This window comes from Bos taurus, chromosome 22 (assembly GCF_002263795.3).
Source record: "Bos taurus isolate L1 Dominette 01449 registration number 42190680 breed Hereford chromosome 22, ARS-UCD2.0, whole genome shotgun sequence".
NCBI classification, from domain to species: domain Eukaryota; kingdom Metazoa; phylum Chordata; class Mammalia; order Artiodactyla; family Bovidae; genus Bos; species Bos taurus.
This window is the reverse complement of record NC_037349.1, coordinates 1495169-1512093: the sequence shown is the minus strand read 5'-3', so window position 1 is coordinate 1512093 and position 16925 is coordinate 1495169. Positions and strand designations below refer to the sequence as shown.

The following is a 16925-nucleotide window of genomic DNA, read 5'->3' as shown; positions in this document are numbered from 1 at the left end:
TGCAACATGCATTTTGGGATAACATTGGCACAAGGTGAGTTGTCCTGGGCCATAAAACAATTGACATGAATCTTGAAGAAAAGCAGGTTTCCAAGCAAATACATAGTCTCATTAACATAGTTTAAGAGAACATTTGCATGAGTAAAATATACTGGTTTGTCAAGTCAGTTCTGAGTCTTAGGCAGAAGCAACTTGAAGACAGAGTCCTAGGGTATATGTATAGTTCATTAACATAACTTAAGAAAAGCTTTTCCATAAGAAAAATGCATTGGTTAGCTCAAGGTTCGAGAAAAGTTCAGTTGAAACCAGGTGTCATTATGGCAATACAGAATTTTAAAAGAAACCTCTTATAAAGTTTGTATAGAGAAGGGGGAAAATCTAATACTTGTAGTTTGCTTCCTCCTGCCACTTAAGAGAGAGATAAAAAATGTCTTGACACTTGCAGCCTGTTTCCTCTGTTTGGAGACCCCTGGCCTTCCTGCCTGTTACCCTCACAACAGTATTCTCTTACGTTTTTTGTATTTCTGTGGTGTCAGTTATTATTTCTTCACTTTCATTTCTTACCTTGTTTACTTGGATCCTCTTTCTTTTCTTCTTAGTGAGCCTGGTCTGAGGTTTGGTAGTTTTGTTTACCCTTTCAAATAACTAGCTCTCTGTTGTACTGATTTTTTTTTTTCCTACTCAAGTTTCTATTTGATTTATTCCCTCTCTGATCATTATTATTTCCTTCCCTCTGCTACTTTAGGTTTTATTTTTTTCTTCTTTTTCTAATTCTTTTAGGTGGTGGTTTAGGTTGTTTATTTAGGATTTTTCTTGTTCTTTGAGGAAGGCTTGTATGGCTATGGACTTCCCTCTAAGGTCTACTTTCGCCGCATCCCATAGATTTTTCTATGGTTGTGTTTTCATTATCATTTGTCTCAAGGTTTTTATAAATTTCCTCTTTGATTTCATCATTGACCCATTGATTTTTTAATAGTATGTTGTTAGTCTACTTGTAGTCATTTTTTCGGGGCTTCCCTTGTGGCTCAGCTGGTAAAGAATCTGCCTGCAGTGCGAAAGACCTGGGTTTGATCCCTGGGTTAGGAAGATCCCCTGGAGAAGGGAAAGGTTACCCACTCCAATATTCTAGCCTGAAGAATTCCATGGACTGTATAGTCCAGGGGGTCACAAAGAGTCACTGCAGATGGTGACTGCAGCCATGAAATTAAAAGACGCTTACTCCTTGGAAGAAAAGTTATGACCAACCTAGATAGCATATTCAAAAGCAGAGACATTACTTTGCCAACAAAGGTCCGTCTAGTCAAGGCTATGGTTTTTCCAGTGGTCATGTATGCATGTGAGAGTTGGGCTCTGAAGAAAACTGAGCGCCGAAGAATTGATGCTTTTGAACTGTGGTGTTGGAGAAGACTCTTGAGAGTCCCTTGGACTGCAAGGAGATCCAACCAGTCCATTCTGAAGGAGATCAGCCCTGGGATTTCTTTGGAGGGAATGATGCTGAAGCTGAAACTCCAGTACTTTGGCCACCTCATGCGAAGAGTTGACTCATTGGAAAAGACTCTGATGCTGGGAGGGATTGGGGGCAGGAGGAGAAGGGGATGACAGAGGATGAGATGGCGTCACTGACTTGATGGACGTGAGTCTGAGTGAACTCCGGGAGCTGGTGATGGACAGGGAGGCCTGGCGTGCTGGGATTCATGGGGTTGCGAAGAGTCGGACGTGACTGAGCGACTGAACTGAACTGAATCATTTTTTCTTATTTCTCTTTTTGTGGTTGAGTTCTAGTTTCATGCCATCATGGTCAGGAAAGATGCTTGAAATAATTTCCATCCTCTTAAATTTGTCTTGAGGCTTGTTTTGTATCCTAGTATGTGGCCAACCCTAGAGAATGTCTCATGTGCCTTTGAAAAGAATGTGTACTCTGGGGTTTTTGGATGTAATTTATAGCCATTTTATTCCTTGTTTTCCAGTTGACTTTACATTTCTTTTTTGTTCCCTTCCTTTTCTTCTGTGGTTTGATGGTTTTCTTTTGTATTATGCTTGAGTTCCTTTCTTTTTGGTTTTTATGAATCTATTGTATTTTTTTCATTTGTGATTACCCTGTTTTTCAAGTATGCTAACCCATTCCTATATCTACTTACTTTAGACTGATAGTCATATAGACTCAAACACATTCTTTTTAAAAAATATACATTTTTCTTACTCTCCTCCTCCACATTTTATGATTTTGATGTCCTCTTTTACATCATGTATATCCTTTTGCTGTTCATTTTAGATATTATCACTTTCACAAATTATTTTCTATTTTTTTAAGTCTGTATACTGACTTATTTATATGTCAGATTGTAATTTTTCTATTTCCTATAGATTATTGGTTCTTTTGACTTCTAAAAATTTCCTTTAGAATAAGTTTAGTATTGCTGTATTCTTTTAGCTTTTACTTGTCTGAGAAACTCTTTTTCCCTACCTCTATTCTAAATTATAATCTTGCTAGGTAGAATATCCTAGGTTGCAGATTTTTCCCTTTCAGGACTTTGAATATATCTTGCCACTCCTAGCCTGTAACATTTCTGTGGAGAAATCAGCTGAGAGTCTAATGGGGGTTTACTTGTAGTTAACTCTTTGTTTTTTTCTTGGTACCTTTAAAATCCTCTCCTTAACTTTTGCTATTTTAATTATAAATCTGTTTGGGTTCACCTGTCTGGGACTCTCTATGTTTCCTGTACCTAGATATCTGATTCCTTCTTTAGCTTGGGCAGTTTTCAGCCATAATCCTTCAAATGTATTTTATCTCCCTGTTTTTCTTTCTTCTTCTTCTGAAATACCTATTATGCATAATTGGCACACTTTATATTATTCCAGAGTTCTTGTATGTTGCTTTCATTTTTTTTCATCTTTCTTTCTGATATTCTGATTGGGTAGTTTCCATTATTCAGTCTTCCAGATCACTTACTTGTTCTGTATTATTCAATTTTCCATTTATTACCTTTAGTTCAGCTTTCATCTCAGCAAACTATTTCCTAATTTTTCTTGGTTTCTGTTTATAGTTTCTTTTTATAGTAACCTGCATTTCTACTGATAGGTTTTATTCATCCCTTCAGTATTTTTATTACCTCTTTTTTGAACTCAGTCTATTAGAATGAAGAGGTCTGTTTCATTGTTTGTTCTTCCAGGTGAACTCTCTTGATCATTTACTTGGGAGTGGTTTTCTGCTTCTTCATTTACTTGTATTCCTCTGACTCTATGAGTTTATGAGAAACAGTTATCTACTGTGGTCTTGGAGGGCTATTTTTATGCAGGAGAGTTCCTGTGTAGCCTGCATGGGTTTAATACTTTTGGTGCAAAGGCTGTCTTTAGTATGGGTGCCTGCCACCTCTTTCCTCAGTATGTGCTGGCCATTACCCTTTTGGTACGCAGTGAGACTGGTGTTGTGATGACTGTAGCCTGCACTGGATAGTAAGCAGGGCCTCATCTTTGCTCTTTCATTGTAACTGCCCTGTAAGGGACAGGGTCTACTCTTAGTGTTTGGAGCAAAAGCCCCAGATTCGTATCTGAGCTGCAGTATGAGGTAGGTGAGATTGGAGCCCTCATGCTTGGAGAGGAATTACTGAGTATTCTTCAGCAGGAGATGTCTATCCAGGTGTGTGGTTGTTGGTGTCAACTGTCACCTGTTGTGTGGGCTCACAAAGAACAATATTGTTGGCACTGCCCTCATCCCACCTCAACTGTGGGAATGCAGACATTTGGCCTTGGTGTCTCTCAGATACTACATTCACAAAGCCACCAGTGCAGATCCATAGGTACCAATCCATTGAAGTCAGGAACCAGGTAAAGGGGTTTCCCCTGGTGAGGGAACCTTTACCTACTGTAAAGGGGTTTTCCAGGGTGAGGGAACCTTTCCTCTTTCACAGCTCTGTCCCAGTTGTGCAGATCCCGTGCCACTTCCTTAATTATTTTCTTTCATCTTAGTTGGTCATGTGGTGGTATTTCTTACAATTTTGGCTCTCTCAGACCTTGTCAGTGTTCAGTAGGTATTTTTTGAGAGTTGTGCCACACGTAGATATATTTTTGATGTATCTGTAGGAAGAAATGAGATCCACTTCCTATTCTGCCACCTTGATTGGATATCAGATAGACATCAAATTTTGTCAGTTCATAAGGAGGTTTCTCATGCATTCTTCCAAATACATGCCAAAGATGGGAGGTACACCTGTCAGCTAAATATTCATAAGTTTAGAGAGGCCCCATCCAGTGCTGGTCTGAGCTACTTCACAGCCTCAGCCAGCCCAAGAGGCCATTAGTTTGAAGGTTCTGTTGTATCACACATATTTCTACCTACTGTATGAGCATTCACTTTGCCATTTAGTGTGTTCAGAATTGATCTCACCACCTTCTTCCTTCTTTTGTCCACATCAAATATTACTGGAAGCATCTGTTTTCCTTCTGCTCCATCTCTAAACCTTGGGTCACTCTCAACTGTTCCACCTTATATCTTGCATCTCCTAAATCATTAACACCTGGGGAATCTTCATAGTATAGGTGGTTTTTCTTGGCCTTTGGTGATACCACCTGGGTTCTAGCCCTGGTTCTGCCAGTTACTACCTATGTTCTTTGAGCAAATTACTTCTCAAATTCCTCATCCGTGAAATGGGGATAATGCATAAGTTACAGGGTAGTTGTAGGAACCAAATAGAATATTGACTTTATCTAGAATGTAGTAAGTACTGAATCAGTGGCCGCAGGTGGTGGTGGTGTGACTAAGTAGGAATACTTGGTCTTCCTCCTCCTCTTGGTTTCCACTTTATCCAAGCTTTATATCTCTTACACTAGAGTCACACTTGGAGAAGGCAATGGCACCCCACGCCAGTACTCTTGCCTGGAAAATCCCATGGACGGAGGAGCCTGGTAGGAGGCTCCTCCTACCAGGAGTTGGACACGGCTGAGCGACTTCACTTTCACTTTTCACTTTCATGCATTGGAGAAGGAAATGGCAACCCACTCCAGTATTCTTGCCTAGGGAATCCCAGGGATGGGGGAGCCTGGTCAGCTGCCGTCTATGGGGTCGCACAGAGTCAGACACGACTGAAGTGACTTAGCAGCAGCAGCAGCAGAGTTACATTTCCTTACTGATTAACTTGTTCTCCAGTCCATTTTGCCAGACTTGCCAGTATTTCTAAACACCTGTTTCCAGTTTCCTGCTTTACTGTCTAACTCTGGGTCCAACCCAGGGCTCCGTTGTTTGCAGGAGCCTCCTCCTGACCTGCCTGTGTTCACCCTGAGTTCCCAGCCCTACTCAAGCTATTATATATATTGCATTCCGAGTGATCTTTTCAAAATAGAAATCTGACCAGAAATTGTCCAAGGGGCTTTTAGTAAAAAATGTCAAAATCCTTACCAATGGTGTTCATAGTCCTGTCTGGTCCAAGCCTTGCCTCTCCCTCCACCCTCACCTCATACCACTCTTGCCCTTTGCTGTCTGTACACTGGCCACAGTGCCAAGCTACCATGCTGCTTCCTCCCAAGTCTCTACACACTCTTTCTTCTGCCTGTAATGTTCTTCCCACTCCATCTTTTATTCACTCCTACTCTTTATTTCAGCTCTCAACACAAGTGCCATTTTTTCAGGTAAGTCTTCCCTAAGTTAAACTCTGTTACCTCTTAGAACCAGAGGCCTGGTCTTCAATGTGTTTGGCACATTTGCAATTTTACAAATATACATTTGTAAATATATATTTCACAGTCATAATTCTCCCTAATGAGTCAGTAAGCTCCAAGAATACAATATTTAGCCAGTATTGATTGTTTTCATTGTTTGGATCTGTGTGTGGCACATAATAGCTGATTTAAAAAACCATTACTCCCTGAGGACTTCCCTGGCTGTCCAGTGGTTAAGACTCAGTGCTTTCAATGCAAGAGGCATGGGTTTTATTCCTGGTTGGGAAACTAAAATTTTGCATGCTGTGCAGCCCAGCCAAAAAAAATTTTTTCTTTTTAATTTTATTTATTTTTATTTTTAATTTTTTTTGCATGTGATGTCTAATTCTGTTTTAATATAAATTTATTTATTTTAATTGGAGGCTAATTACTTTACGATATTGTATTAGTTTTGCCATCCATCAACATGAATCCACCACGGGTGCACATGTGTTCCTCATCCTGAATGCCCCTCCCACCTCCTTCCCCAAACCATCCCTCTGGGTCACCCCAGTGCACCAGCCCCGAGCATCCTGTATCATGCATCTAACCTGGATTGGCGATTCGTTTCACATATGATAATATACATGTTTCAAAGCCGTTCTCCCAAATCATCCCACCCTTGCCGTCTCCCACAGAGTCCAAAAGACTGTTCTATACATCTGTGTCTCTTTTGCTGTCTCACATACAGGGTTATCTTTACCATCTTTCTAAATTCCATATATATGCGTTAGTATACTGTATTGGTGTTTTTCTTTCTGGCTTACTTCACTCTGTATAATAGGCTTCAGTCTCATCCACCTCATTAGAACTGATTCAAATGTATGCTTTTTAATGTCAGAGTAATACTCCATTGTGTATATGTACCACAGCTGTCTTATCCATTCGTCTGCTGATGGACATCTAGGTTGCTTCCATGTCCTGGCTATTATAAACAGCGCTGCGATGAACATTGGGGTACACATGTCTCTTTCAATTCTGGTTTCCTTGGTGTGTATGCCCAGCAGTGGGATTGCTGGGTTGTATGGCAGTTCTATTTCCAGTTGGGACGGCCCAGGGGGATGGTATGGGGAGGGAGGAGGGAGGAGGGTTCGGGATGGGGAACACATGTATACCTGTGGCAGATTCATTTTGATATTTGGCAAAACTAATACAATTATGTAAAGTTTAAAAATAAAATAAAATTAGAAAAAAAAAATCCCTTTGTAAAGCCTTAAAAAAAAAAAAAAAAAGAATCTCCACACTGTTCTCCATAGTGGCTGTACTAGTTTGCATTCCCACCAACAGTGTAAGAGGGTTCCCTTTTCTCCACACCCTCTACACCATTTATTGCTTGTAGACTTTTGGACAGCAGCCATTCTGGCTGGCATGAAATGGTACCTAATTGTGGTTTTGATTTGCATTTCTCTGATAATGAGTGATGTTGAGCATCTTTTCATGTGCTTGTTAGCCATCTGTATGTCTTCTTTGGAGAAATATCTGTTTAGTTCTTTGGCCCATTTTTGATTGCATCATTTATTTTTCTGGAATTGAGCTCCAGGAATTGCTCGTATAATTTTGAGATTAATTCTTCATCAGTTGCTTCATTTGCTATTATTTTCTCCCATTCTGAAGGCTGTCTTTTCACCTTGCTTAGAACTTCCTTTGTTGTGCAGAAGCTTTTAATTTTAATTAGGTCCCATTTGTTTATTTTTGCTTTTATTTCCAATATTCTGAGAGATGGGTCATAGAGGATCCTGCTGTGATTTATGTCGGAGAGTGTTTTGCCTATGTTCTCCTCTAGGAGTTTTATAGTTTCTGGTCTTACGTTTAGGTCTTTAATCCATTTTGAGTTTATTTTTGTGTATGGTGTTAGAAAGTGTTCTAGTTTCATTCTTTTACAAGTGGTTGACCAGTTTTCCCAGCACCACTTGTTAAAGAGATTGTCTTTTCTCCGTTGTATATTCTTGCCTCCTTTGTCAAAGATAAGGTGTCCATAGGTGCGTGGATTTATCTTTGGGCTTTCTATTTTGTTCCATTGATCTATATTTCTGTCTTTGTGCCAGCACCATACTGTCTTGGTCACTGTGGCTTTGTAGTAGAGCTTGAAGTCAGGCAGGTTGGTTCCTCCAGGTCCATTCTTCTTTTTCAAGATTGCGTTGGCTACTCTAGGTTTTCTGTATTTCCATACAAATTGTGAAATTATTTGTTCTAGCTCTGTGAAAAATACCATTGGTAGCTTGATAGTGATTGCATTGAATCTATAGATTGCTTTGGGTAGTATACTCATTTTCACTATACTTATTCTTCCGATCCATGAGCACGGTATATTCCTCCATCTATTAGTGTCCTCTTTGGTTTCTTTCACCAGTGTTTTATAGTTTTCTATATATAGGTCTTTTGTTTCTTTAGGTAGATATATTCCTAAGTATTTTATTCTTTTCATTGCAATGGTGAATGGAATTATTTCCTTAATTTCTCTTTCTATTTTCTCATTATTAGTGTCTAGGAATGCAAGGGATTTCTGTGTGTTGATTTTATATCCTGAAACTTTACTATATTCATTGTTTAGCTCTAGTAATTTTCTGGTGGAGTCTTTAGGGTTTTCTATATAGAGAATCATGTCGATCTGCAAACAGTGAGAGTTTTACTTCTTCTTTTCCGATTTAGATTCCTTTTATTTCTTTTCTGCTCTGATTGCTGTGGCCCAAACTTTCAAAACTATGTAGAATAGTAGTGGTGAGAGTGGGCACCCTTGTCTTGTTCCTCGCTGTAGGAGAAATGCTTACAATTTTTCACCATTGAGGACAGCAAGGAAACTCCACAATAAAGAGAACTCCACAAACTGCCAGAACACAGAAAGGCCACCCCAAATACAGCAATATAAACAAGATGAAGAGGCAGAGAAATATCCAGCAGGTAAAGGAACCAGATAAATGTACACCAAACCAAACAAAAGAGGACGAGATAGGGAATCTACTTGATAAGGAATTTCAAATAATGATAGTGAAAATGATCTAAAATCTTGAAAACAAAATGGAATCACAGCCTAGAGACAAGGATTGAGAAGATGCAAGAAAGGTTTAACAAGGACCTAGAAGAAATAAAAAAGAGTCAATATTATAATGAATAAAGCAATAAATGAGATCAAAAACACTCTGGATGGAACCAACAGTAGAATAACAGAGGCAGAAGATAGGATAAGTGAGGTAGAAGATAGATTGGTAAAAATAAATGAAACAGAGAGTGAAAAAGAAAAACGAAGTAAAAGAAATGAGTTCAATCTCAGAGACCTCTGCAACAATGTTAAATGCCCCAACATTCAAATCATAGGAGTCCCAGAAGAAGAAGACAAAAAGAAAGACCATGAGAAAATACTTGAGAAGATAATAGTTGAAAACTTCCCTAAAATGGGGAAGGAAATAATCACCCAAGTCCAAGAAACTCAGAGAGTCCCAAACAGGATAAACCCAAGGCGAAACACCCCAAGACACATATTAATCAAATTAACAAAGATCAAACACAAAGAACAAATATTAAAAGCAGCAAGGGAAAAACAATAAATAACACACAAGGGGATTCCCATAAGGATAACAGCTGATCTCTCAATAGAAACTCTTCAGGCCAGGAGGGAATGGCAGGACATACTTAAAGGGATGAAAGAAAATGACCTACAGCCCAGATTACTGTACCCAGCAAGGATCTCATTCAAATAGGAAGGAGAAATCCAAAGCTTTACAGACAAGCAAAAGCTGAGAGAATTCAGCACCACCAAACCAGCTCTCCAACAAGTGCTAAAGGATCTTCTCTAGACAGGAAACACAAAAAGGGTGTATAAACTCGAACCCAAAACAATAAAGTAAATGGCAACGAGATCATACTTATCAATAATTACCTTAAACGTAAATGGGTTGAATGCCCCAACCAAACGACAAAAACTGGCTGAATGGATACAAAAACAAGACCCCTATATATGCTGTCTACAAGAGACCTACCTTGAAACAAGGGACACATACAGACTGAAAGTGAACGGCTGGAAAAAGATATTCCACACAAATAGAGACCAAAAGAAAGCAGGAGTAGCAGTACTCATATCAGATAAAATAGACTTTAAAGCAAAGACTGTGAAAAGAGACAAAGGAAGACACTACACAATGATCAAAGGATCAATCCAAGAAGAAGATACAAGAATTACAAATATATATGCACCCAACATGACAAATGCCAACAAGTATGAAAGGGGGAATTAACAATAACATAATAATAGTGGGAGACTTTAATACCCCACTCACACCTATGGATAGATCAACTAAACAGAAAATTAACAAGGAAACACAAACTTTAAATGATACAATAGACGACTTAGACCTAATTGATATCTATAGGACATTTCACCCCAAAACAATGAATTTCACCTTTTTCTCAAGCACAACAAGAACCTTCTCTAGGATAGATCACATCCTGGGCCATAAATCTAGCCTTGGTAAATTCAAAAAAATTGAAATCATTCCAAGCATCTTTTCTGACCACAATGCAGTAAGATTAGATCGTAATTACAGGAGAAAAACTATTAAAAATTCCAGCATATGGAGGCTGAACAACACGCTGCTGAATAACCAACAAATTGCATAAGAAATCAAAATATGCATAGAAACGAATGAAAATGAAAACATAACAGCCCCAAACCTGTGGGACACTGTAAAAGCAGTGCTAAGGGGAAGATTCATAGCAATACAAGCATACCTCAAGAAACAAGAAAAAAGTCAAATAAATAACCTAACTCTACACCTAAAGCAACTAGAAAAGGAAGAAATGAAGAACCCCAGGGTTAGTAGAAGGAAAGAAATCTTAAAAATTAGGGCAGAAATAAATGCAAAAGAAACAAAAGAGACCATAGCAAAAATCAACGAAGCCAAAAGCTGGTTCTTTGAGAGGATAAATAAAATAGACAAACCATTAGCCAGCCTCATCAAGAAACAAAGGGAAAAAGATCAAATCAATAATATTAGAAATGAAAATGGAGAGATTACTGCCAGGGTCCAGCCCCAGCAGGATCCAGGGGTACCCTCAGGATGACGGTATAGGTGAAAGGATAGCAAAGCAGAGAGAACAGAGCCTTGACCTTCCTTGATTAACACAGAAAGCCAATAAAGCTCCTGTGTTCCAAGGAGTCATCCTGAAAGAAGAACAGGGAGAGAAAAGGAGAGAAAAGGGAAAAAAGAACAACACGGGGAGACCAAGCTTCGGTGAGCGAGGCCCATAACTTTATTTTCAAAAGGAACTTTTATACCCTGACTTGTACATAAAGGGAAATGAAAGATGCAAAGTCATACAGAGTCAGCCCAAACATTACATCTGTTTTGTCTTTATCAAAACCAGGATTTTTTTCTGCATACCTTTCCCATAAACAATGTTGTGTACATTATCTTCTGGCCTTGGAGGCTGTGGACATTTTAGACCCTTTTTTGATAAAGGCTGCTCAACCAGAAAACTTATTTTCCCTTGAAGTGTTTTTTCTTTATATTTCTAATCTATGTCAGCCTCAGAAAGTACTAAACAGAGTTACATTCTCAGTGAGCAAAGGTGCAGTAAGTTACAACAAAGAAAGAACCAATTAGATCAAAGGTCTGATGTGGTTAATTCCAAGGCTGCTGCTTGTTTTTCTCACATTCCAACTGTGTTAACCAATGTACTCCCAGGTGCACAGTGGATAAGGGATATGGGCACTTGGCAGCAAGCATTGGCCCAATAATGAAGCCCTTTACCAGTACTATCTATTCTAATAATTTTTCACCCCTTAAAGAACTCTATGCTCATTAGGACTTTTAGAATGTTTTGGCTTCCCATGTCTTTCAAGGTTGGGGAGTTGTGAACAATCATGTGTGTTAATTGCAAGAGTATGGATAAACCTGTCAGGCAAGCTAGAATGCCAACAGAGGGATTAAAATAGAAATATTCCTTTCATGCCCAGGAGACTTATTAACTAAAGCCCTAAGTTGACTTTTTCCGGAGAAAGGTGATCGGGGATAGCCTCCTGTTAATGTCAGAAGAGTTGGTGAAAGGCACAAAATAGTAAGACAGACAGATTCTGGTTTTGGGGTAGATGCTCGAGCAGATCCAGGGGGTCCCTTGAGGCCTGATCTGCCTTTGCCTGTCAGGTTCTCTCTGCATGACCTTTGTCATGGGTGGGATCTCCCGTGGTGGCTCCCGGCAGATCACAACAGACAACACAGAAATTCAAAGGATCATAAGAGACTACTATCAGCAATTATATACCAATAAAATGGACAACTTGGAAGAAATGGACAAATTCTTAGAACAGTACAACTTTCCAAACCTGAATCAGGAAGAAATAGAAAATCTTAACAGACCCACCACAAACATGGAAATTGAAACAGTAATCAGAAATCTTCCAGCAAACAAAAGCCCAGGACCAGATGGCTTCACAGATGAATTCTACCAAAAATTTAGAGAAGAGCTAACACCTATCCTACTCAAACTCTTCCAGAAAATTGCAGAGGAAGGTAAACTTCCAAACTCATTCTATGAGGCCACCATCACCCTAATACCAAAACCTGACAAAGATCCCACAAAAAAAGAAAACTACAGGCTAATATCACTGATGAACATAGATGCAAAAATCCTTAACAAAATTCTAGCAATCAGAATCCAATAACATCATGACCAAATGGGCTTTATCCCAGGGATGCAAGGATTCTTCAATATCCGCTAATCAATCAGTGTAATACACCACATTAACAAATGGAAAAATAAAAGCCATATGATTATCTCAATAGATGCAGAGAAAGCCTTTGACAAAATTCAGCATCCATTTATGATAAAAACCCCCCAGAAAGCAGGAATAGAAGGAACATACCTCAACATAATAAAAGCTATATATGACAAACCCACAGCAAACATTTTTTTAGTTTAAAAATGAAAAAAATTAAATAAAGAATAATCTCTGAATTAATGAATAGCACTCATTTTCCTCTCTTCATCTTAAATAAGCAGTGCCTCCATAACATGGCCTAATGTCATAACCCTTTATCACTTGCCATTAATATGCCCAGCCTTTGCCGTCAAGTTCCTCTCACCTGGAATGATCACTTGGTTTCCTTGCATCCAACCCAAATCCAGCCTTTGTGGTTCAGCTTTAGTGTTTCTTCTCCAGATCTTCTGAAAACCATACTGGTCTTCACAAGGCATCTTTGTTTGTGTAAACTTAGGTCTCACCGCCCCATTTCATACTTCATTATTTAATTCATTGCCCCATTGTTTTATGTACATTAGTCTGTTTTCCCAGTTCAGTTGCAAGTCTCATGAAGGCCAGATGAATTCTGTGTCCTCTATGTTGCCCTGCATGGTGCTAACAAGCTGGGAAGATCATATTGTATGTGAATTGAAAGGTTTACATCTCTGATTTGTAAAACCTTCTCACATCACAACATAGTAAGGGGCAAAAAAGATTTGCTGAAAGAGTATATGTCAAAATAGTAAACTGCAAAAAGAAGTTCTGGAAAGTTTCTAGATTAAAAATAAATGTATCTGGGGCTCAAACACAAGCCTAAGGAATTTTAGTCCTTGGCTTCTTCCATGGGCCCATCCTTTTGAGAATTCACAGTTCTTAGGCTGAAGGAGACAGTTAGTGTGACACAGGCACTGGAAACCTGAAATGCTTTCTTCAAGGTTTAAATCAATGATAAAGACATGTCCAGTCATCTTAAAATGACTCTCGACCTCTACAGGCCACAATTCACATATACTACTGTGCAGCTTTAAGCATCTTCCTCCTGTGAAATCTTTAGGATTCCAAGGTATTTACTTAATAATTAAGTAGACTTTAAATAAGCTTTCTAAGAAATATTTGGGATGAAAATTCCAGGCAGCCAAATTACTTCTATGCTCAGCCATATGGAAAACAATTCCATCTGAAGTCACTTGGAAGATAATACCAGGAAATCATTTTCAGCATTGCTGCTGCTGCTGCTAAGTCGCTTCAGTCGTGTCCGACTCCTAGTGACCCCATGGACTGCAGCCTACCAGGCTCCTCCATCCATGGGATTTTCCAGGCAAGAGTACTGGAGTGGGGTGCCTTCTCTGCATTTTCAGCATTACAAGGCATATTAAGAAGTTCAGTTGAAGTAATCTACTAGCTTGAATAAAAGAACTACAGAATGCTTAAGACTATCTACATTGCCTCCTAACAGCACTGATGAGACATTTATTAAGTGAGTAACCATCAAATCTTCCTTCATTACACTGTTATAACAGGTAGTTATTAATTTTATCAGTTGTCACTAAAGTAGGGAAAATAAATTTCTAAGATTGAAAAAGGATGATTCACATGTTTTTCTAAAATGTAGCATTTATTGTCAATATAGAAACTGGAAAACTCAAAAATGATTTGTATTTATAAATATCCAATGCACATTAATGGAATCATTATCAGTTGTTAATACAGCATGTTTATATTAAGATATAAAATGCAAGGGACTCTTGAGAGTCTCTTGGACTTCAGGGAGATCAAACCAGTCAATCCTAAAGGAAATCCAATCTTGAATATGCATTGGAAGGGCTGTTGCTGAAGCTGAATCTCCAATACTTTGATCACCTGATGCGAAGAGCCAACTCATTTGAAAAAACCCTGATGCTGGGAAACATTGAAGGCAAAAGGAGAAGCGTTTGGCAGAGGGTGAGATGGTAATATAACATCATTGGCTCAATGGACATGAATCTGAGCAAACTCAGAAATAGTGGAGGACAGAGGAGCCTGGCTTGCTATAGTCCACGGAGTCACAAAGAGTCAGACATGACTCAGCGACTGAACAACGGCACCACCACCACAATAAAATGCAAAATGTATACAGTGAAGTACATATACAGCTCCATGAACTTTTACCTATATACTCACCCACGTGACAACCAACCGCATTAATACATAGCACATTTCCAGTCGAGAAGAAGGCTCCTGCCCACCTTTCCCAGTCAAACCCCACCTGCTACAAGGTACTCATTGTCCTGATCTCTGTCACCATTGGTTAGATGTTTTGGCTGTGCAAATATGTGTAAGTGAAGATATACACTGTATATCCTTTTGTGTCTGGCTTATTTTCTCAACACTTATCCATCTTGCTGTGCATATTCATAGCATGTTATTTTTCATGTTTGACAAAATTCCATTGGATAAGCACACCACAATATATTTATCTGTCCTCTGTCCATGGACATTGAGGTTTTTCCAGTTTTTTATTATTATGAATAAATATGCTATGAACATTCTTGTACATGTCTTTTGATGAACAGAAGTACTCATTTCTCTCATGTGAGTATAGCCAAGACTGGGATTGTTGGCTCAAGAGTGAACCTATTTGTGAACTGCCAAAAGATTTTTTCAAGTGATTGAACAGTGATATATTTTAATTCATGGAGAGAGTTTGTGAATACAAGGTAAATACTATTGCATAGTCTAAATTGTGCCTTTTGTTTCTGGTTTATTACTATGAATCAACATGTTGAAAATATGTTGTTTTACATAGGCACAAAAAGTTGGCCAGCTCAAGTGCTGGTTGGAATTAAAGGTGAAATGATTTTGAAAGTTCCATTTAACAAGTTCAGCTTTACAAAAGGGTATTAAATAATTGGAACAGTAAGTTCTGACATTTAGTGAATTGCTTTTCCCTTTACAGTGTTGGGAATTAATGTTTGGAGATGAAAATTAATGGTAATTTAGGAAAATGTGTTAAGAAACATGTTTGCTTTGATCAAACACAAAGGCATTATTCAAAGCATATACATAAAAAGGGATGATTTGAGCTAAAAATAATGTTTTGTCAAATGATTGTAGCTTTTTCCTCCTATGCCTGATAAAAATAACATTCTGATACCCCAGGCCCATGCCATTATTTTTCTATGTTTTTATTTTGTTCTCATAAAGCTATAGAGTATTTTTTTTCACGTTACCAGGAATTGTCTGCTTGCTTTCACTGTAATTTGCCTGCCCCTAATTTATAAGTTATTTTGAAAGGAAGAAGGTGGGTCTTTATCTGTAGACAGGGATTGACAGCTGAAGAGCACTAACTTTTCTGAGCAGAGACACATACAGAGGTTTCATGTCATGTGACTCTGAATGTGAAAAAAGAGGTAATTTTGCCTTTTCTATTTCAGTTATCTCAAGGATCTCCAGAACCAATTGAACCCAACTTTTTCACAGCAGATTACCACTTATTGCATCATTCATTGGGTGGAAAGAGCCTGTCCTCAAATGACCCAACAGGTAACAGTCTTCAACACAGGAAATCTGGCTTTCATGAAGGAATAGGTTATTTGGATCAATAGCTATCCTTACAAGGTTATCTTCAACTTACAATGAAAAGAGAGCTTATTTTGATTATCTGCAGTGATAGTTGGAAGGGACATACAGTAGGAATCTAGAAATTCCCTCAGAGTTATTTTACCCACTTGTGACAGCTTCCTCCATCATTTATTAATACCATAAGCGAACAGAATCTGTGTGGGTAAATTGAATTTCTTTGTATCTGATGATGGGAAATCAAATGCCCAAAGCATCCAGGGACATAAAAAGCAGATATAAAGAATTTGAATAAAACAGAAAATTTGAAACTCATCTGAAGAATCCAAATCATATGTATTTGATTTGTGTGTATGTGTGTGTGTAAAAATTTCACGTAGGGAGGCAATATAACGTAGGGATTAAAAGCACGTATTCTGTAAACCTGGATGCCTACATTCAAATCTCAGGTAAACCACTTAGTAACTGATCTTGAGAAAATTATTTGACCTCATTGAATCCCAGGTTTTTTCCTATAAAATGGGAATAAAAATGATACCTACATTTTAGGATTATAGGAAGGATCAGTGTAACTATATAAAAATATGCTTAGCCAGTATATAGGGACTCAGCATAAGGACCTTCTTGGGATATTTGACCTCCAGAAGAGATCTGCAAGCTACTCCAAGATTACAGAATTCCTAAGTAATTTTTGAATCCCTGTAAACTATAGTTATATCTCTCAGTAGGGCAGACAGACATGAGGCTTATATGGTTAAATGAAAACTTTCCATTTCCTTAGGCAAAAAGAATCTTCAAGTCTGCTGTGCTTTTGTTGTTGCCTAATTTAGGCAAATCATGTCCTGTGTTAATTATCAAACTTGCCCTAAGTCTTGGACTCCTGGGATAAAGCTAACCTGGGTTGGTAGAATTTCATTTAAAATAGTCCCTGAGAAATCTCTAA

General features: G+C 38.4%; 1 protein-coding gene and 1 long non-coding RNA gene across 2 annotated transcripts in view; one reads left to right on the top strand and one right to left on the bottom strand.

The window, feature by feature from the left end:
- The window catches only part of LOC107131648 (uncharacterized), a 37729-nt gene extending 24299 nt beyond the window's left edge, over positions 1-13430 (bottom strand). Inside the window, exon 1 of the long non-coding RNA XR_001494690.3 lies at positions 12768-13430. This is a non-coding gene — a long non-coding RNA (uncharacterized lncRNA). The remainder of the gene's footprint in view (positions 1-12767) is intronic.
- NEK10 (NIMA related kinase 10) overlaps positions 1-16925 on the top strand; it is a 269835-nt gene that overhangs the window by 240457 nt on the left and 12453 nt on the right. Inside the window, 1 exon segment of the mRNA XM_059879962.1 lies at positions 15838-15946. Coding sequence (XP_059735945.1) covers positions 15838-15946 — 109 coding nt within the window.